The following is a 21750-nucleotide window of genomic DNA, read 5'->3' as shown; positions in this document are numbered from 1 at the left end:
AATTTGACTTTTTATTACCATTAAAGACTTATATGACACATATTGGTCTGATTTTCTTCCTTTATTCCTTACTACCCATTAGAATATTTATATAAAGTCATATTCACAGCCAAGCACACAATAAACCATTCCTTTATATAAATAAAAAAAGATGTTTCTTTCTTGAAATGTGGTTTGTTTCCACTATATAAGTCTGGTTGCAATACAAATCGTAATTATTGAAAAAGTGACAACTTGCACCGCGAATCTCGCTCTCAATTATCTAATTTGTAATGTTGTATTATTTTAATGTATTGCATTAATCAAAAAGGATAAAAAAAAAACTATACATTAAAAACGGTGTCGTAGTAACGACTTCTCCTCTTTTTTGCAACATGGCCTCGTTGGATACATAAAAAGCGTTACAGGCACGTCTGAGTCAGAGCGAGAGTTCAAATCCACATGCGACGTCGTAATGGCTGGAGTAGCCGTCTCTCCCGCTTCTCTGCTCGACGTCATCGCTGAGATCGCAGAGATTTCGGCAAACACTGGGGTGTTTAAGAAGGACTGCGCCGATCTCGCGAGGAGAGTTTGTCTCTTGACGCATTTGGTTGAGGAGATTCGGGATTCTCCGCAGACGCCGACGGAGGAGGAATCTGATGCTTCGTCTTCTTTGGTTTCTTGTGAATGTGATTGGTGGTCTGATCTTGTGGTGGGGCTTCAAGCGGCAAAGCGTCTTCTATCCGCAGCCACTTGTTTCCAGGCTCGCGAATCTTCTGTAAGCATTCTCAACGAGTGTTATCGAATTCACGAAGGTTTTGCACGTTTTGGTATTCAGTGCTCAGGTTCAACTTTGTATATCATCACTACCTGATTCTCAGATTGGATGAACAATCCTTTTTTTTTAATTTTCAATGTAGTACTAGGCTACTCAATTCGTAAGATCCATTCATTGGTTTTTATCATAGCAGGCCTGAACATTTGGTTTTCAGTTCCATTTTGGTTCAGTATTTCAGTTATAGGTCTCTTTTTTGGGTATAAAGGTTTTTATAAAATTGGTTTGTTTTCAGTTCGGTTTAAAATATTAGGAACCTGCTAATGTTTAGAAAGAAATGGATTGAGTTTGGGTCTGCTTCAGCAGAGTTTTGGGTAATTTTGAATAATTCAAAAATATCAGATAACTGAGATTTTCTTAGATAAAATATCTGATAATTTGGATAATTTTTTATAATTCTGAAAAAATATTGAGGTAATTCATTTTTGGATAATTAAATCCTTTTGTAATATTAGATATTTATGAACACGATTTTTTTTTTTAGTTTTTAAATTGTATTCTGGATATTCAGGTATCCTTTCTGTTTTTGGTTAGCTTTCAGTTCGGTTTCGATGGGTATTAACGTATCCATTTGGTTTTTGGTTAGCTTCCGGTTTCCTTCCGATTTTTCGGATAGAAAAATAGGAACTGATCATGTATTTATGAGTCATGGTTTTGGTTTGGTTTTGTACAGTTTGAGTTTTTGGTTTCTGATAAAATGTCCGGCTTACTCTCTACCAAAGAGTTTGTCACTTGATATGTTTGTGTAGTAGTCACTGTAGATTGAAAGCTAAATGTTGTTATCATTCGTGTTGTCACGAGCGTTTCTTGATGAGCAAGTCTCTTAAATTCGATGTGTCTTGATTGTGAAGGAGGGTGCTGCGAAGAGAATATCATTCCAGTTCCAATGTGTTACATGGAAGCTAGAGAAAGCATTAGGAAACTTGCCTTATGACCGTTATGACATCTCTGACGAAGTCCGCGAACATGTAAAAAGTTCATTCATTCATGAGTACGCAGACCTATGTCGTCGTTCTTGATGTCAAAGCTGTTTCTAAGGTTTATATATATATTGGCTTGTAATCAGGTGGAACTAGCAAGATTGCAGCTGAGAAGAGCAATGCAGAGATACGGATCTCTGAACTCAAAGAAATTCTCCACTGCTCTATCCGAGCCAATGGAGAGAGATTCATCGAGCAAAGTCACTGAGAAGTTGGAGTGCATTCCAGAAACAATACACTCCAACATCCCTTCATCAGATGAGAAGAAGTTAGAATCACCACCGCGAAGGAAGAGCTCTTCAGCTTCCTTAGCTTTCTTCTTATCAAAAGACGCTGATATCGAGAGGTTAGAGAAAGCAATCACAAAGACCAATGATGATAACTCGAAAAAATCAGACAACCTGACGATCCCTGAGGATTTTCTTTGTCCAATCTCTCTGGAGCTGATGAAGGACCCTGTCATTGTCTCCACAGGACAGACATACGAGAGGTCTTACATACAAAGATGGATAGACTGCGGGAACCTGAGATGCCCCAAGACTCAGCAGAAACTCGGAAACTTTGCTCTCACTCCGAACTACGTCCTCAGAAGCCTCATCTCTCAGTGGTGCACTAAACACAACATCGAGCAGCCAGGTGGCTGCACCAAAAACTGTGACGGCGAAGTGTCGAAGATACGTGCATTGGTTCGGAAGCTCTCGACACGGTCGATACAAGACCGAAGGACTGCGCTCTCTGAGATCCGGTCTCTGTCAAAACGAAGCTCAGACAACAGAATCCTGATCGCCGAAGCTGGAGCCATCCCTGTTTTAGTGAAACTTCTGACGTCAGAAGACGTCGAGACGCAGGAGAAGGCTGTCACTTGCGTTCTTAACCTCTCGATTTACGAGAGCAACAAGGAGCTGATCATGCTGGCAGGTGCGGTCACGTCTATAGTGCAAGTCCTGAGAGCTGGAACCGAGGAAGCTAAAGAAAACGCTGCGGCTACACTCTTTAGCCTCTCGTTGGCTGATGAGAACAAGATTATCATTGGTGCATCTGGTGCGATACCTGCTTTAGTGAATCTCCTTGAGAACGGTAGCGTGAGAGGGAAGAAAGACGCGGCGACTGCTCTGTTCAACTTGTGTATATACGAAGGGAACAAAGGAAGAGCGGTTAGAGCCGGTGTTGTGAACCCGTTGGTGAAAATGCTGAGTGATAACTCGAGTCACAGGATGGTCACCGAAGCTTTGACTATACTCTCGGTTCTAGCGGGTAACAAAGACGCTAAAACCGCGATTTTGAGAGCCAATGCGGTACCAACTTTGATAGCGTTGCTACAGAAGGATCAGCCTAGGAACCGGGAGAACGCGGCGGCGATATTGTTTGCTATTTGCAAGAGAGATAAGGAGAAGCTGATCTTGATTGGTAAACTTGGAGCTGTTGTTCCGTTGATGGAACTTTCGAGAGATGGTACGGAGAGAGCTAAGAGGAAAGCTAATTCTTTGCTTGAGCTGCTCCGCAATTCATCTCAAAAATTATGCTAAATAGCTCTTTAATGAATAAAAAAGATTTGAAAATTAACTTCATTACCAGAGAAAGCTCTCTGGTTTAATTTTTAGTTTAATTTGGTTGGATGTTTATGTTCTGTGATGATTTTTGAGTTTTGTTTGAACACTAATATTATTTGTGAAGGTGGTATAGTCAAAAGAGTAGCGAGAATCGATCTCTTTTACTCACCTTTTCTATTTATTTATTGATTTTGTAATAACAAAGATTGTGTTATTAATAAGGTCGTTTGTTAGACCATTTAAAAAAAAAAAATAAGTGTCAATTATTAGAGAGTTAAAGTTTCTCAAGAGAAAACTAGATGATAATTAGATTAATTTGATTACTTCGGGATGAATTTAGCAAAGCAATAGCTTGAGATGAATCACAGATTGGTGGTGAAGATCAAGATGTAAGCGGTAGTGAGATTAATACCCAAGAAAAAGCCACATTTTCTTATTATTTATTTGTTATACATGTCTTCAAAAATAACAGCTTGGTCGTGTGTGTTTGGTTTGGGAGAACTGTATTTGGGTCAACATTTGTTTATTATCTCTTTCCCTTTGGCAAAATGAACAAAAGCTGTCGGCAAAATAAAAAAATAAGGCCATTGGTTTTAGCTTCACGGGATTGGTTCACGTGCATTAGCTACTGTTCATTGAAAGAGTAGTAAAACTAGCTTTTCGTTTTCCAATTGGTTAAAAAGTCAAATCAATATTCACATGCCTTCCGGAAGAAATGTTTCTCCAACGAAAACTTTCCTGATTAATCGGAGTGATTTACGTAAGTCATTTTCCCGGAAACAAAGGTCACCAAAATACTCAAAACTGTGGTCTAAGTGAAGAACAGTACATATTTTCAGTTTAAATTAATCATTTAAATTATATATATGATTAGACATAGTTTTTGGGTTGTTATTGGTTTTTCAAATGATCGATAGCGAAATTTGACGTACTTTTGTCTTCCCATTTCTATATATTATTGAAGATTTGGCATTTTGTTGACCTAAAAAAATGGTTCACTATCATCAGCAACCAACCATAAATCCATAATCTATAATCATCTGATCTAACGCACCACCCACCTTGAGCTACTGAGTTTCTTACATAGATATCTCTTTTTTGGATTTCAAAAGCTCACACATTATTAGTAAACCTAGAAGCTCATCTTTCTATAATGGGTAATAGCTTGGGAAGCAAGAAAACTGCCAAGATCATGAAGATCACTGGCGAGAGTTTCAAGATGCAAACTCCTGTGAGAGCTGGTACGGTTGTTAAAGACTTTCCCGGCCACGTTCTCTTGGAATCTGAATCCGTGAAGCATTTTGGAATCAGAGCAAAGCCTTTGGATCCTAACCAGAACTTGGAATCCAAAAGGCTTTATTTCATGGTGGAACTTCCTAGGTAAGACCTCAGTTTCATCTTTTGGTTTTTATATATGTTTTCGAAGTTGAAATCTAATCATTGAAACTCACGTGGTCAGAACATGGAAGGAGAGAGCACCGGGAAGGGTTCGGTCAGGAATCCAGATGAGTGCAAAGGAGAGGCTAGAGAATCTGAAGCTGTCTCGTAGATCATCTTCTGATCTCTCGGTAATGAAGAACAAGGAGGTTGATGAAGAAGAGAGAGAAGTGATGACTAGCGTCAAGTTGAGGTTACCGAAGTGGAAAGTGGAGAAACTGAGGAAAGAGAGTGAGAGTGGCTCTGATTTCTCAGACAAGATCACAGCTCTTTGTCTCCTCAACATTCAGAGACAACGTTTGCTTCATAATGGAGGAAGAAGCTTTGGGATTGGAGATGAAGAAGGTTGTGTCAAAGCACAAGAGGTGATCAATTCTTTTTAGGGTTTTGTTTCTTTCTTGCTTGTTAGAAAAAGAAACACCGATCCGTTTCTCGAGCCACGTTTCTTGCATCCTCTAATTACTAAAATTGCCACTAGCAAACGGATGTGCTCCAACTTGTGTGTAACAAACTTCTAGTCTTTTCTTAGTATAAAAAATGTATCCTCTATCCAGCTAGATAATATTATATGACGTAAGCCTGAATATACAAAACATAACTCGGACGAGAGATGCTGAGCTTCTTTATCTTCTACATTTATTACACATCTTGTCTCTAGTACATAACCTTAGATATGTCATGTGTAAAAGATCTAAAAGTAAATGTTAGAGATCTCACATTGAAATGTTCCAATGACCAACACTATCTAAGGTACTTGGACTAATTTACTTATTATCAATTGAATTGAATTGAATTGAAATTCTATGATAAACTAAAATTAATATAATATAGCCTTGTCTGTTAGTCTAATATGATAGTCTAGAAAAAAAAATTAATTAGCAGTTTTAAAATAGGATTTAGCTTGAAATGAGTCGATAGTAACTATTATTATTTTTTTAAATATGTTGAGATCTCACATGGAATTTTATTTTTAAACTAGTACTAATATATAAAGAAACTAGTCACTCCTAATTGGAGTTTAATTGGCAATTCATGATAAATAAAATTAACAATAACAACAAATTAACGCAAAGGGAAGATCAATAAGAAAAAGGAAAATCATTAGTATTTTTTTTTCAATCTGAGGGGCATAAGTTTAGCCAATAATTACAATATACAATTCTCCAGACTCAGAGAAACCAACAGACACCAAACAAACAAACAAACAAACAAAAAAAGGATAAATTCAATCAAGTCAGGTCCCAACATGTATATATGTTCCGTCTACTTAAACCAATTTCTTTTTTTTTATTACTGTAAAAGAAAAAATCAAGATCAGTAAAACAAAAGAATGATGAAAAATAGTGTTCTTTCTTTTACTCAATCAGGAGTTCCATGGCTCAGGAACCGTTAGAAAATAAGTGGTCATGGCCTTTCGAAACCTCTTCTTGTACTGTTTTGGTGAGATTATGGTTGGAGCAGCGTTTTTGGGTCCACCCAGAATCCCTGAAGCTTTCACCCAAGTCTCAAGGTGCTTGTCCCATGTGTACTGTCTCATGAAGTCTATGATTCCAAGAACCAGCTCCTTACGGTCTTCGTCGAACCCAACCAGCAATGAATAGTCCATTACATCCACAGTCTAATTCAAAAAACGAGAAAACGGATTAATCAAAAATTTAAAACAACAAAAGTGACTTGGGAGTTGGGTTAGTGAAAAACACTTACAGCTAAGAAGCTTGTGTCGTTCCATATAGCTCTCTCCAAGCTTCTCTTTGCCTTGCTTCCCAAGAATATTGGTTCTGTCCGTAGTGCCTCAAGAAGATTCATGTCAAGCAAAACTCCAGATGTGTTTGGATTGTACCGTGACCGTGCAGATCCCTTGAGATCATAGATTCTTGATATTCTCCTGTTGTAGAAGAGATTCTCCATCACCATAAGATCCATTTTCGTTTCTTTTCCACCTTTTGAGTGTTTAATAGAGACCTGCACGCCATATCAATCAATCACATGCTTAACCATTCCATTTCAAACCATAGACTACACTCCCTATATTGTAACAAGTGTTCTAAAAATCGGTTTAGGCGGTCACTAATCGTACATGAAACGACTTTTTCAAACCGATTTTTTTTTAAAAAAATGGGTCTAAACGCCCATATAAACAATAATCTTCTATAAGACGCCTAACCACATTTCTTTTAACATTGACTTGTAACTAACCTGATAGATACCGAGGATCTTAGCTAGACAAGTGGGGCTCCCTGAACTGAGAGACTCCTTCATATACTTGAAGTATTCAGTTGCAAAATCCTCAAAAGAATCAAGCTCCGTTTTGACGACTTGTTTTATAATAAACCTCTCGTCCAATGACTTGGCGAAGTAAACATTGCTTTTCCCTCCCTGGGCACACCATCTCTGACACCGGCTCAACGACCTCACAAAGTCCACCTCCGTCGGACAGCACGTCTTTCTCAGAGCGTCGAACTGCGTCGCGAAATAACACGTCACAGAGAACTTCACCATCCCTTCATTTGAGTTAGAGGAAGAGCGGTCGCTGAAGGAAATAGTCAAATGAGGAGACTTCTTATCATCTTGAGAAGATCCATACACAGCATGATGAATGTAATCAACATCCATCGACCCTAGAGAACGCCACGTGGAGAACGTAGAAGGCTCAGACTCTTTGTTACTACTACTACTACTATTAGCAATGCCTCTGTTAACAACCCACTCTTTATACTCCTTGGAGTTGAGAGCATATGACACAACACTCGCGGGATCATCATCATACACAGGAACCACAATGTCGTTGAGGCCACGCTGAGGAATCAACATCCGAGCCCCATCAGCCATCTGAGACGCTGAGGAGATGTACGTAGGAGCTGAGCCAACGATGAGATCCAGCTTCTGCACTTCTAGAGGTAACATCTGTGAGTAAGTCCTCATCACGTTGGAGACAGGGTCCCTCACCATGTTCCTGTACTCGCCGGACGCGTGGAAAGATCTGATGCCTGAGAGATACAAAGAAGATGGCGGCAAACCCTTTCGGATTCTTTCTTGAAACCGTATCGCTGAGTCGAATGACTGGACTCTTATTGGCTTTGCCAGCCTCCGGAGTGGAGAACTAACAGCTGAAGAATCCGTCTGAAACGAGCCTAGCCACGCTGAATCTATCCTCTCTGAGAGAGAAGAGCCAGGAGAGAGTTTGTTATCATCACCGTTAGCTTCTCCATCAGAGTGAGCTCTCCCTTCCACTTCATCCGCACCTTCCTGGTCAGGCTTTGGAGGCTCCTGCATCTCTAGTCTTTGGCCATCACTAGCTTTTTTGAGTTGAGAGTTTAGCAAGTAAAGCTGATGGTCCCAAGCGTGAGAACCAATCATGAGCGCACGTCTCAGTCTATTCAGCTCTAAAATATCCAAACTCCCTTGATTTTGAAGACTTTCTTCAAAAATGGGTTGCAGGGCGTCCTGTTCAAGATGAGGAAAGGTTCCATCAAATACAAATTTCAAAAAAGATTTTTTCAGTTAAGTGATGCTCACTCACATCGTATTCATCTTTTTCTTTTACGAGTTGATCTTTTAATCCCATGATGCGACTCTGAAGTTCAGAGGCTCCAGGCTGTTCAGGTGCAAGTAAACTGCTTCTCTCTTCCATGCGTTTGATCATAACAGATACCTCTTCATACATAGTCCGCATCTTACCCATAAGCTGTAGAAGTCACACAAAAATTTGTATATGAGCTTTTACCATTTCCATATACCAAAATCCAATGTTCAAAAATTCTCTAGGCGCTAATTAGTGGCTTTATAAGAGATTGTTGATTAGGTGGGTATCTACACCGATTTAAAAAAAAAAATTATTATAGAAAATCGTTTCGTTTATGTCTAATTTTTCGGTCTTTTTTAGAAACTGCCAAAAATCAGTTTTACAAAAATTAGTATATGAGCTAAAACCATTTCCATATACCAAAATCCAATGTTTAAAAAAATAGCTAGGCACTAATTAGTCGTTTTATAAGGGATTATTGATTAGGCGAGTTTTTTGAACGCCTAGAATGATTTTTAAAAAATTATAGAAAAATCGTTTCGTTTATGTCAAATTTGCTGTCATTTTTAGAAAACTGCCAAAATCTGAAGCAAAAGGCCTTAAAATGTTTCATAAAATCTACCTCTGCTGCTTCTGTGCGTATCCACTCCGGTTGAGGATGGCTGTTGAATTCAAGCATTGATGGGGGAAGGAAGACAGTAAGTATATTGATAGGAGAGTATCTAAAGAAAGCAACCATGTTTCCGAATCTGCAAAACCATAATATACTATTAGTACTTTAACAACGTAGAGAATGAGATTGTATATTGAAGAGTTTACCCATAGAAACGAAGGCAGTCTCTCTGAAGTGAATGACCACATGATGCAACACGATTAGCAGTAGCATGATTCGAAAAGCTAAGTTCAAGAAACTTCCCAAAGGAGAGTCCCCATGCAGCATCAGACATAACTACTCTACGAGTAGCAGGCGGGACTCCATCTACATGTGCACATCTTAAGCACCGATGCCACATCCATATCTTCCCATCTTGTTCACCAGGAAGCTTCTTGGACGAGTGACGTCTAACGTTTATAGTAAGATTCCCATTCTGGTGAGAGTAGCAGAGGACATGTGCGTCAACCAGCTCCTTGCACGTTCTACAGCTTGATGTCTGATCGAAGAGATCATCTTTCAAGTATTTTCCGAGAGGTTTATCAAAGGATCCGTAGAACTTGATCCGCAAGAGTCTTGACCGTTCACATACTGATCCTTTCAGAACGCAACGGCTTGAAAACGAGACTAGTATGCTCTGGTGAGAGTCTGCTGCAGAGAAATATTCACTGGACATGTCATCTTCATCAAGATTCTCCTCTTCACCTCTCAACTGTTGAGTGACTTCTCCATGCAAATCAGTTGAGGAATATGATCTTATTACCAAACTGTCAGGTAAATCTCCATTCAGGGCATCACATTGCTCAGTGTCAGCTTCACAAGATTTCAAAGATGAGAATAATAGACTGGGATCAAAGTCCTCATTCTCTGGCACCAGTGTTGTGTTTTCATCTTCCTCCTGTCCAGCTGTATCAATCAAAGCTTGAAGATCTTTCTCTGCAGGAGAATGAGTTACTAAGGAGATGCTATCATCAATCATTCTCCTACCTGAAGCCGACCGCACCATCCCTGGTTGCTGCTTCAGTCTAATCTTAGGAAGAGAAGCACCTTCATCCGCAAGGAACGATGTCTCCAATGATAAGTGGTAAGCTGCAAACACAACATATTGAATAACATGCTTCACCTTCTTTAGCTCTTCACGACAACTACCCTTAAGCACAACCTAGCACAAGTTAAGTATTATCAGAGATTGATAACTAGTGAGAAAACACTCAACAAACAAGAACTTAATAACTTTGAACGAGAGCATACCGTGCAACCTAGACGCTTAGGACAACCTTCAAAGTACATCAATGTCCTAGAAGGTTTTCTCCCAGCTTCATGTTGCTCCAGCACTTTCTCAGTCCTAAACACCTCACAGTGCCCCAACTGAGCTGTAGAGATCCTATCTACAGAAGGGCAAACAACAGCACCGGTGCAACGGGCTATTTGATCCAGCAACGACCTTTTCACATTGAGCACCAACGAAATATCCTTCTCTAGAAGGTACTGCTGAGCATACGAAGATACGCTTTTCTCTACCAAGAGAACATTGGGATGAAGGGAGTCTATTTTCGCTATAATCGCCTTGAGATGATCGTTTTCCTGTTGGAGCAACGTGTTAAATGACGCTAACTGTCCTTCAACTCGTTGATACTCTAGAGACCCAGCTAATAGCAGAAGCCTTGGATGTTTGTATTGAGACGTCATTCGCTTGTGCGTTATGTTCTTGCTGCACACTATCCCTCTGATGAGGATGCTGCATTAAAGAAGGTAAACTATCAGCACGTGTAGGAGCACAAGTAGTAAAAAAGTAACTATACCTCTCGGTTTGATTTCCTGATGCTAGGCATTTGATTTTAACATAGCTCCCAGGATCCATACTGCCACCTGCACGAGTATCCGGCTTTACGAAAGTGGCGGCCTGCCACGCTAAAGCAGTGACGATATCCAGCCAGTCACCAGTACTGCCCTCGTCATCACAAGGAGTAAGCTCCTCTCCGCGTAATAGCTCTGCAACTAGAGCTCGGAAATGGTCATGCACCACTGTCCGAAGAGGCTCATTACTGTTGTCTCCTAGTTTAGGGGCGTGGCTAGCAAAGCTACTACTCAATGAAAACTCGGTAGCAGTCTCCCCAACATCATCGTCATCGTCGTCTTCATCATATGCGAAGTAGTTACTCTCAGCTTCATCATTCTCGTCTTCAGGAGGGGGAGGATACCAGATGCGTCCGTTGTTCTCAAAATCCAACGGTTCTTGCAACGTATCCTCCTCCTGGCTCTGATCTGGCTTAGTAGGACTGAGGTCTTTGGCGTGCTGTACAAAGCGCCCAAGAGGACTAAAATTGTTCCTTAATGGACTGTCGTGAGGACTGGACCCAGCAGAAGACTTACAACTAAAATGCTCATGTCTACTAGCACTAACACTAGCAGACTCTACATCTGAACTGTCTTGATAGTATTCACTCAAAGGGCTTTTACCACAGTTTCTACCTTCTTCTTCCTCCTCTCCCCTGCAAACATAATCCACACTTATTAAAAGGTCAAAGCCAATGTTCAAGAACTCGCTAGGAGGTGGTTAGGCGCCATTATTGTTTAAGCGGACGCCTAGACAGATTTTTTAAAGGAAGATATTTTATATTTTTGAAATAATAGTTTCATTCAAACCCCTAGACGCTGCCTAAACCGATTTTTAAAACACTGGCCGAAACTTTATCAAGAATTTGAGCAATACCTGCTAGGATAGCAACGAATAGAGGCGATGTTCCTGCAATCTCTGATTTCAAGGCTAGAGTTCTCACTTTCAGGGCTATCACCAGGATGAACCTTATCATAGCTCTTCCCTCTCAGCTCAAGAACCTCACCATCACATTCTCTGCACAGCTTCTTGAGATCTTCTGGTCTCTCCTCTGAGTCAGATTCAGAGTAGCAGCTCTTGCACCAGGAATGGCCACAGGCAAGGCAGCAGTAGCCACAGTGGAGGTTGGTTCCACAGTCATTGCAGGTTTTGGAAAGGATAGGCATGGTTGTTTCAAAGTAGCACAAAGGAGATTGGTTTGAATCTGAAGTTATCCAAGACTTGAGTAGATCTAGCAGTGAAGCATCAGGTATTCCCATAAACTATCAAAATACTCCTAATTATAAGAAGAAGAAGAAAATAAAAACTCTCTATTCTCTATTCTCTCCCCTCAGATTTTTGAATGGAAGATTAAGAAAAAAATTAACTTTGATTTTTTTTTAGTATGAATATGAAGTTTTTAAAAAACCTCCCACAACAAAAATGGTGGGTAGATTTGGATGTGAAACAGATTCTTTTTTTATATTTTTTTTCTAAATAAAACCAAAGTTCTACATCAATTTCAGATATAGATATATCAAAATCAAGAACCCCTCAAGATTTCAATCTTGGACCAAGAAACAGATCCAATATCAACAAGACAACAACCCACCAAAAAACAAACTAAGACCTTTGACTCGATCACAGCTTTTAAGGATCAATAAAGAGTGAAATTGAAGAAGAAGAAAAGGGAAAGTAAAATAGAGAGAAAAAAAGATTAAAGACTGGGGAGAATGAGAATTAAAAGGAGAAGTACAGAGAAGGTTCCTTTTCTAGCTCTCATTTACAGATTTTTTTTTTTTTTTAATCTCTCTTCTTCTTCTTCCTCTTCACTAACAACAACATCAACACTATCTTCTTCTTTCTTTCTCTGCTTTTTTTCTTTCTTTCTTTCAACTGTTTTTACAGCTTATGGCAGATTTCTAGAGAGACGCGATTCCTTATACTGCTCCGCCATTAACTGTTCCCTCCTTTTTCTCTCTCTTCCCTTCCCTTGCCTCTTTCTCTCTCTCTTTTTTTTTTAATTCCAACTAGGGTTTATTCCAATTTTTAATTTATTAATTAAGTTTTTATGCTTTTGTTTAAGGGACTTAGAAAATTAAAAACATGACAAAGACCCTCCTCAAAGTCGTTTTTTTACTTTTATTTGACACGACAGGGTGTTTAAAAAAAAAAAAAATTGACACGACAGAACAGAGACTCCTTCTTCACGATTCCGTTTTCCATTCGTCACCATTTTCCCCCAACGGCGTTTTTCTTCTCTTTTTCTCCTTTTTCGGCGACTTTTTTATGTATAAAACCTATTTCGTGAACAACAAATTACATTTTTCTTAAATATTCACGTTTCGTTTTTGTTTTATTATTATGCGACGCCAAAAAAATATTTTCCTTTTTTTTTGTTTTGATACATACTTTTTCCAACTTGGATTTACATATTTATCTCTTCTAATATATTAAGTTATTAAGTAGTACAAAATATCTCTCATAGCATTCCTAAACTTTTAATTGAGCAATAAACGTGTGAATCTGGTCTAAATCGAAAGCTATTAGTCAAAATTCTACATAATTGTTATGTATCTATATAAATAGACAATATACATGTGGAAAGGATTACAATATTATTATGAATCAAATGACAAATAGCAATGATTACCGATACGCTTTTCAGCCAAATAAACACATATAATTGGAGAATGAGAAGATAACGACGATCTCATTATATAACTGTGTATACTAGTTATAAAAGCTTGTACGGGAAAATGTAAAATGTGTATTAAGAATACATTTGTGTACTAGCTTTGACTAGTATCTGTTCCATTTAATAGGCTAATTAGCAGAAGAGTTTTGATTATTTATGTGTGTAATTAATTAACTTGACTAATTAGTTAACAACTTTAGACAGTTGTCCGTTAGTGGTGGGGGCTAATACGGAATTGTTGTGTTTTTTCTTTCTTTTAAAGGGAGTGTGTATTTACAATAAAAACTTTATAAATTAATAATGTTGGGATTTTATATTTTACTAATTTATAGATTTATAAAAAGTTTTATTTTCTAGATTATTTTAATTTTAAGATATATTTTTTCAAAAATATTTAATTTTAGTGTATATACATTGATTAAAATTAGATATTTATATTAATTTTATTATATTATCTGGTGTATATAAAATATGTTTATAGAATTTAAATGTGTTTTATATATAATTTTACTAAATCTCATCACAAGAAATTAAATATTAAAAATTATAAAAATAATTCCATTGTGAATATAAAACAAACAATATAATGGTTGATTTGTAATTATATAAAATGTATATACAAATATAAATTATTAATTTATAATTTTAATGGTACCAAATATTTACATATGATTTTCTGAAAATTTATTATTTTATTATTTTATTGATTTGTGTTATATTTTGAACCTATACAACTTGAAATCGAATTTTTTTATTAATTTATAGGGTTTTGACTACATTATGTAATGAATTAAATCTTTATTTTGTTTATAAATAAAAAACAAATATACAAGGAAAAATGACATGTCATATTTTGAGCCGGAACAATTTGGAATCAGAGAAATTTATTGATTTATGGTTTTTATTAATTTATCGAGTATTGATTTATAGAATTTTTACTATATTATTTAATGAATTAAATCTTTATTTTGTTTAGAAATAATAAATAAGAAAATAAATATACGAGAGAAAATGACATTCCAATGGTATGTAATAAAATAATTTTTTCGAGATCTATACTTCGTAGTCACGCGCTGGTGTCTTAAACATATAAAACACACGCCGTTGACAAAAAGTAATAGAATAAAGAGTAAATTGGGCCAAAATACATAAAGAATGCACAAATTAGGTATATGCCTTGAACATAATTAATTGGGCCTAATAGTGAATCGTGATGGACCAAATATACGTTTGTGCCCTTTCGCAAATGTCAGAGGAAAATATTGTTATAGCCCTCTATGATCTGTAAGGTGTATTTCATAGATTTTAGATAGATTTGGTAAATATTTGTTTAGATTTTCTTCGTTAAACGAGGCTGTGTAACAGAGAACGTATCACAGGAAGGAAAATATGGACCATATATTTTCTGACAAAAACGGCGCATCAAATAACATATCCACTCTTGAAATTTCCCGACTTTGCATACAAAAAATTATAAGCAGGAGAGAGGGTTAAGCTTCATTGTCTTAGATTGTATAAAAGGGGTAACCAGAAAGTCATTTGCAGAGTCATAAATACAGACCATGGGTTATTAAGAAACATAAAGAAAGAAGTGAAAAGGAGCTTTCCAAGATTTGGAATTTGAACAGGAGCTTTCGAAGAAGTGAAAAAGAGTTTTCCAAGAAGTGAAAAGGAGTTATACATAAAGATAGATAAAACTCTAATACATGATTTTGAATTTGAACCAAAGATCTGTAAAAGATAATATTTTCCAAGATTCACATTATGTGACACGAGAATATGGAAGGATACGCAAATCTTAAAATATCTTCACCTACGGATTGCATAATCTTTTAGAGCGTACAACAAGGATTGATTTGATAGGGATATAACTGTCTTTATAATTCACATAACAGTTCTTAATAGTTTCGAATGGTATTGCACTAATTACGCATAAAGCTATGTGTATAGAGTGCAATTTCACTAGAAGTAAAGTATAACCATCCGTTTGTGTAGCTTGTTTAGGTGATCGATCCCCAACTCAAATTTCATCTCTTTTTCGTATTTTTGTATCTCTTCAGATATAATCATATAACAAATATTTTAAAGATATGTTGAATAAAAAAAGTACCCGAAAATCTAACTATTGCAACTGCTGATGAAATTTTTAATTCTTAAATTATTTCAAAAGTTATAGGTTAACAATTTTTTAAATATTTGCCGTTGAATTCCTATGTATATGTGTAGAAATATATGGTGATTTTTAAGTAGAATATTTGGAAAAGTAATTAAGAACATTATATTCGCATTGGAACATATTTTCACGAGTGTTTATTTTTCATCATCGCTATTGAAAAAATTTAGTGTCAAAACTAAAAGTGATATATTGCAAAATGCATATAAATTTCTTGTTTCTTTTTTTATCAAGCATATGATTAACGCCTTATTAGTGCTGATAAGCATATGAGACAATTATTTTCAAGCATATGAGATAATTATATTCAAACATTTTAGAATACAAAGGAAACTGAAAATTTCTAAATATAGAGTCACGGCGGTATTTTTATATCATTTAGGACATCTTCATTCTCACTCTATGGCTTTAATTGGTGACATGTGGTGTGGTTGATTTAGTTTGAGTTAGGAGTGTAAATCGTTGATAATTCAAAAATGTTACCAATTATGCATTATATTTAATTTTTTTAATTTTAAATTTGAGTTAACATATGTTGTAGTTGAGTTACAACTTTGACTTAGATCCTTTGTAAATTTGTTAACTCAAAACAACAACTAACATCAACCAAAATTCTATGTTTTATAAGTTGAGTTATAAATTTATTTGATTGTTTTTGTCCAAAAATAGAAATGAAATAGTGAGCTTTCAAAACTTACGTATGTTACGTACGTTTGTTAGTAGATTTCATTTTTTTTTGAAATTGCAACCATGATTTGGAATGAATATTTATATTTTTTTGCTATTTTAGATTTTTATTTTACAGTTCATCCTATTATTATTATTTCATTAATTTATTTCATTATTGATATTAGAATAAATAGTATTATTAGTGATTATAATATTTATAAAACAATATATACTGAAATTTGTTTTACAAATTTTTAGACTATTTAAAAAAAAAAATAGTTTAATGGTTCATTTGTTTTCAATAAATATTTTCAAAATTTATAGGTTTATTTGTTCAATTATTTTATTATTAACAGATACTACAATTTATACACCAAAAAGTTTACCACTCATAAATTTTAATAAAATAATAAAGTTTATTTTTAATGCAAACTTACCACATAGACTTACAGTTTGTACCACATAATTTTAACTGCAGGTTACATCGATTTACAAATCATACTGCAACTCAACTTTAATACACGTGTTATCAATCAGAGCCTATAATTTTAAAAATGAAGTGACGATCAAAAAAAAATCACTCTATTTATGGAGTAATTATTTTTTTTATTTTTTTATTACTCTATTTTGCAGTAAATTATAAAGTGAAGTTGAATATATTCTTAATAGTAGTGTATCTAATAACTATATATAAAATATTGAATTCGTAATATATGAAATTTTAATAGACGACCTAACCTACATATTTGAAATTATAATATATGAATACCCAATTGATAACATATGATAGGCCTTTTTGGGCAAGGTAAATTGTATGATTTAAATTTTTAATTTAAAAACTTGATGAGGATTTTTAATATCTTATAGTTAAACACTAGAGCAATGTTGTTTCGGAAACAGGAAAAGTAAGTTATTTTCTTTGAACATAAAGGTTGGTGAGACTGAGAAGTCACAATCCCGTTTTAGTTTTTGGAGGTTCTTGTATTTTTCTTAACTTTTTATGAGAATGATTATTGGTTTGAACTTAATAGGGCCGACGAGATAAGATCAGTACTAGATTAATAATCGTTAAAACAGTTATTTTGGTACTGGTATTATTTCAATAAATAAAAATTAATACTCCCTCCCTCCGTTCTTTAGAGTTACATATTATAGAAAAAAATTTTATTTCAAAAAGATCCATTTTTTACATTTTCAATGTATGTTACTTCAAAAAACTTAATTGCAGTAATTGAATTTTTATTGGGTTAAAATTATAGAAAAAAGATAAACACAAAAATATATGCAAATTTAATATGTTTTATTAAAACGTGTGAAAAATCTAGAATATGTAACTTTAAGGAACGGAGAGAGTATATAATAAAAAACCAATATACTGTATAAATATTAAAATATGATACTAGACATATCAGTAGTCTTCTGAATCTGTTTAAGAGCTAAAATGACAGCATATATTCTCTGTAAATAATCTATTCGTGAGAAAAGAGAAAGGGATCAAACCAAAACATATCCACTATTCATCTCGTTCGTTGAGTACAACTTTCCTTTCTCTTGAAATACCAAAACAACAACAACAAAAATATTGAATCTTGGGACACAGCATTACCACACATGAGTGATCCAAAATCTTGTCCGAACAATTATATAACTAACGAGTCTTTTTTGTCCAAAAAAAAAATTAGTGAGTTTTTTTTTTTAAAAAAGAAAAAACTAGTGATACATGTGCTAAAAACTACATATTAATATCATCAGTCAAGTAAATCTACACATTTATAAACTAGTTCTTAGTGCCATGTTATTAGGTAAACGACCAACTGGACTACTCAAAAATATAATCCTAATACATAGCTAAATTGTTCTTCATAAATACATGGATAAATTGTTCTTAATAAATATTCTCTTTTATGTTTTAATAACCGAATAATAACAAAATAAAATGACTGTGAAATACAAACACTTCACAGTCATAGATGACATCTCCCTTCCGTTCACTTTTAACCTAAATCCCAAGTTGTGAAGAACTCTCTTCAATTCAGCAGATTGGCTTTTTTTTTAACATTCCATATTTGCTTGTTTGAGAGTTCTAACCCTCTTCCAGGAACTCACATCTACTTTATAAAATCTCTTGTAAGTTTATTTTAATAAACCATTATATTGATCCCATGGTCACTGATCCAAATCCACCCCAAAACTAAACTTATGCATTTTCTTCGGGTTAGATTTTTTTCTTCGATCAGTCATGTTAATTTTTTTTATTCATGTCTGAAAATTTTCAAGAACCTTCACGACTATGTTAGAGCATGATTAACCCGGGGTTTTTAGGACGAGGTTCTTAATGGAAGTTAAGAAATTGTTTTTTTAGTTAAAAATTAAGAAACAGTTTCTTTACTTTCGCTAAGAACTCCACTCTAAGAACTCCGGGTTAATCATGGTCTAATAGTCTCACGATTTCCAAACCAAAAAAAATAGAAAAAGATGTGAGCCAAGACATGTAGCAAATAAAATTAATCCGATAACATAGTCGATTCACCCAAAATCTATCTTTGAGTTCTCCGATAAACAATTTAGACAAAATGTAATTGTTTGATGAACCTTAAAAGTGTGAACGGTATGAATTTATAATTGTACTAAAATTTTGTATTTCATAAAAAGAAAGAAAGAACATGGTTAAACTGACCCAAATGGTTGCATAATTTTTATAGAATTATTAAGTTTATATGGTTGCAAAATATATCATCACTTCACACTTTCGGTTTGACCGATCTTTCGAAATGATGTCTGCGTCAATTTCAGGGTGCAAAGGGCCCACTTTGGGGTTACCTCTCCAACTCTGCCTTCGTTCAATTATAACTTCGGTTTTTCTACGGACTAAACTGTCTGATTGTTTTTTTTTTTTTTTTTTTTTCCAGGTCCATGGAGAGGCCTAGACTAATCTCCAAGGAGAGGTGCAGCCCACGGATAGACTATCTCTTCGGGTATTCAAATAGGCCCTAAAGCATAGGCTCATATCCGTGTTAGGTGACCAGATAATTGTGACTTAGTTTCGCGCAGCAGATGGATCGAACCTGAAACGTGTTGGCGTCTCAGTCCCGTCTCATTACCACTCGACCACAATCTCCGGTCTGTCTGATTGTTATTTAATTGTGTGTTAAGTATTATTCAGAAATCATCCATCATCCATCATCATTGTATAAACCAAACTGCTTACATGTATAAGATGATGCATATGTTACAAAATTATGTTTAATTGCTCGTTTTTGTCTATGGGAGGTGGTGAGTATTATTATATCCTGAAAGGGCAAGATTATGTCTACATTTCATGACTAATCAAAAAGTATATTTGGCTATTTAGATATGAAAAATTAAATATCTCAATCTTCAATGGAGATTGTAAATCATTTATATAAAACAAATAATATTTGACGAGATACATTTCTTGCACAACACACATTTTATTGTCAAATATGCTAATGAGAACTATTCCTTTTCCCATTTGCTGATATAATATATTGGGAAACTAGTCATCACAACACTGTCAATGGCGACATGGTTCTTAGGGGAATAGAAACTGAGGCGTGATCGCATGTGGTGTTACATTCCACTGATGCCATTGTGCACGAGAGAGTGATCGGTCTGATAAAAATTATTACATTTTTTTCTCACCACAATCGCATCGAACAGCCAAAGGTTAAACAACTTTGAGTTCTTCTTTCAAAAAAAAAAAACTTTGAGTTCTTATATTTAATTTAAAACAGATTTTATTTCGCTTATGAGTGGTTGAGTGGGCACATTAGCTAATCACTCTATGAGGTCATTAAAAAAAAGTTTTGACGATACACATTTTATTTTTCTACCAAATAATTATGAACTCGCGGATTTATTCGAATATTAATTATTTAATGTCATTATCCACGGTTTTTGCGCTTTTTTTAAGTCCATTTAACAATGATTCATGCATCTCACCGTGCATTTCACTTTTTCCTTTATTTTCTCTAAATGGAGATTCTCTCTTTTTCATATGCACTACTTTGAAATCTATATATTCATCATAATATAAATACAGAAAAGGACACCAACGAAGAAAAGTAAATTTATATGGGAAATAACATAAATTCGAACGGTCATACTTTACAAGCTTTTATTTTTATATATAAAATTTTCTATATAAGTAACAGGATTTGACAAATTGACTACGTGGAACCTCGTCAGTTTGTTGAAGTCTATTATTATTCAATCTTCGTTAAGATGGATAGGTATGTTACATCATACATGGTACATTTTATATAATATAGAGCAGCTCTATCCATAAAATATTCCAAATTGCTCTGATATAATTCCCATCTTCGTCGGTTCCGATAAACGCAAACTGAATGTTGACAAAGGAAAAAAGGAAAAAAAAATATACGATTTGGAATATATATGAATTAGCAGCTCTAACCATAAAATATTACAAATTGCTCTGATATAATTCCCATCTTCGTCGGTTCCGATACGCAAACTGAATGTTGACACAGGAAAACAAATTGTACTGTTTGAATTCCTAAAGAAAAACGATTTGAAATAATGAATTATATATGTAATTTAAAAATAAACAAAGATGGGAATAAATGGTGTGGCATTGGATCGTGTCATGCTTTTTAACAGACGTGAATGTAAAGAGTCTATATTCTTTTTGTATTGTACGCGTATGTATACAAGAAAAAATATTCGAAATTAATTACAACTCTATATTTATTTCAAAAAAATCAGCTTTTGTAAACTAAAAGTTTTTAAAATATTTTTTATAGACTTTCTTAATCAGAATATTTCTGAAATTTGTTGTTTACAAATAGAATTGCAGAAAATTTATTAAAAAAAGAAAAAGACAAGAAATAAAATTAGAAGTGACACAATTACAATCTCCCAATAGGTTCAGAGACATAGAAAATAATTAGTTCATAAAAGTCTAAAGCAAAAAAGCACTCAAAGTTTCTAACTGCCTATTCGAATGCGAGACCTCTGCCGAAAAACATGTATACTATGACTAACGACATCGTCGAGCCACCGCCAAAAAAAAAAAAAAGACGAGTTCAGAAGGACCAAACACAAAAGCACACAAACGAAATAGCCACCAAAAGAAGAAAAAGAGTCTGAGCCGAGACTATAACCATAATCAACATCTGTCAGAGAACTTTTTCACGCATTCGTTGTTGCTTTCACAACATCAATCATTTTTTGGGGACTAGCAGTTCAAACTCCTCCAACCTCTACTCACAACTACACGTACCTACCAGTTCTATGTTCCCCCTTCACCAATAAAAGATCGATATAAAAGACTTCCAACATTTACGAACAGAAATGGATGTGTTTAATTGAAACCGGACATACAAGAGCACAACAACACTACCACCATATATACAAAGCTGAGATGAAATAAGCCTTAGATTCGCCAAACCGTC

At 35.0% G+C, this 21750-nt stretch overlaps 3 protein-coding genes across 4 annotated transcripts; 2 read left to right on the top strand and 1 right to left on the bottom strand.

Moving 5' to 3' along the window:
- Positions 1-335: 335 nt before the first annotated feature.
- On the top strand, positions 336-3597 carry LOC106296642 (U-box domain-containing protein 10). The gene is made up of 3 exons (XM_013732823.1): positions 336-757; positions 1666-1782; positions 1881-3597. The coding sequence occupies exons 1-3, from the start codon at positions 455-457 to the stop codon at positions 3318-3320; spliced, it is 1860 nt and encodes a 619-aa protein (XP_013588277.1). The 5' UTR covers positions 336-454; the 3' UTR covers positions 3321-3597.
- A 654-nt stretch (positions 3598-4251) lies between these two features.
- Positions 4252-5403, top strand: LOC106298931 (uncharacterized protein At1g66480). The gene is made up of 2 exons (XM_013735061.1): positions 4252-4724; positions 4804-5403. The coding sequence occupies exons 1-2, from the start codon at positions 4498-4500 to the stop codon at positions 5162-5164; spliced, it is 588 nt and encodes a 195-aa protein (XP_013590515.1). The 5' UTR covers positions 4252-4497; the 3' UTR covers positions 5165-5403.
- Positions 5404-5858: 455 nt separating this feature from the next.
- LOC106300099 (putative 1-phosphatidylinositol-3-phosphate 5-kinase FAB1C) lies at positions 5859-12786 on the bottom strand. 2 transcript variants are annotated; one of them, XM_013736174.1, is made up of 10 exons: positions 11670-12786; positions 10759-11448; positions 10208-10694; positions 9944-10118; positions 9124-9862; positions 8927-9053; positions 8302-8466; positions 6978-8225; positions 6486-6743; positions 5859-6399 (listed from the first exon to the last, which is right to left on the bottom strand). In XM_013736174.1, the coding sequence occupies exons 1-10, from the start codon at positions 12050-12052 to the stop codon at positions 6145-6147; spliced, it is 4527 nt and encodes a 1508-aa protein (XP_013591628.1). In that variant the 5' UTR covers positions 12053-12786; the 3' UTR covers positions 5859-6144. The 2 variants fall into 2 exon arrangements, with proteins under 2 accessions (XP_013591628.1, XP_013591627.1); XM_013736173.1 differs by having other exon boundaries at positions 9124-10118.
- Between the last annotated feature and the right edge of the window lie 8964 nt (positions 12787-21750).

This window comes from Brassica oleracea, chromosome C6 (genome assembly GCF_000695525.1).
Source record: "Brassica oleracea var. oleracea cultivar TO1000 chromosome C6, BOL, whole genome shotgun sequence".
NCBI classification, from domain to species: Eukaryota; Viridiplantae; Streptophyta; class Magnoliopsida; order Brassicales; family Brassicaceae; genus Brassica; species Brassica oleracea.
Note: the sequence above shows the minus strand (reverse complement) of the source record. Positions and strands in the feature narration are given on the sequence as shown.

Coding starts and splice junctions, on each gene's coding strand:
- LOC106296642 (XM_013732823.1), top strand. CDS start 455: ATGGCTGGAGTAGCCGTCTCTCCCGCTTCTCTGCTCGACGTCATCGCT. Junction 758..1,665: donor TCCAGGCTCGCGAATCTTCT/GTAAGCATTCTC, acceptor TTGATTGTGAAG/GAGGGTGCTGCGAAGAGAAT. Junction 1,783..1,880: donor CTGACGAAGTCCGCGAACAT/GTAAAAAGTTCA, acceptor GCTTGTAATCAG/GTGGAACTAGCAAGATTGCA.
- LOC106298931 (XM_013735061.1), top strand. CDS start 4,498: ATGGGTAATAGCTTGGGAAGCAAGAAAACTGCCAAGATCATGAAGATC. Junction 4,725..4,803: donor TTCATGGTGGAACTTCCTAG/GTAAGACCTCAG, acceptor TCACGTGGTCAG/AACATGGAAGGAGAGAGCAC.
- LOC106300099 (XM_013736173.1), bottom strand. CDS start 12,052: ATGGGAATACCTGATGCTTCACTGCTAGATCTACTCAAGTCTTGGATA. Junction 9,054..9,123: donor GACTGCCTTCGTTTCTATGG/GTAAACTCTTCA, acceptor ATGGTTTTGCAG/ATTCGGAAACATGGTTGCTT. Junction 6,744..6,977: donor AGATCCTCGGTATCTATCAG/GTTAGTTACAAG, acceptor TATGGCGTGCAG/GTCTCTATTAAACACTCAAA.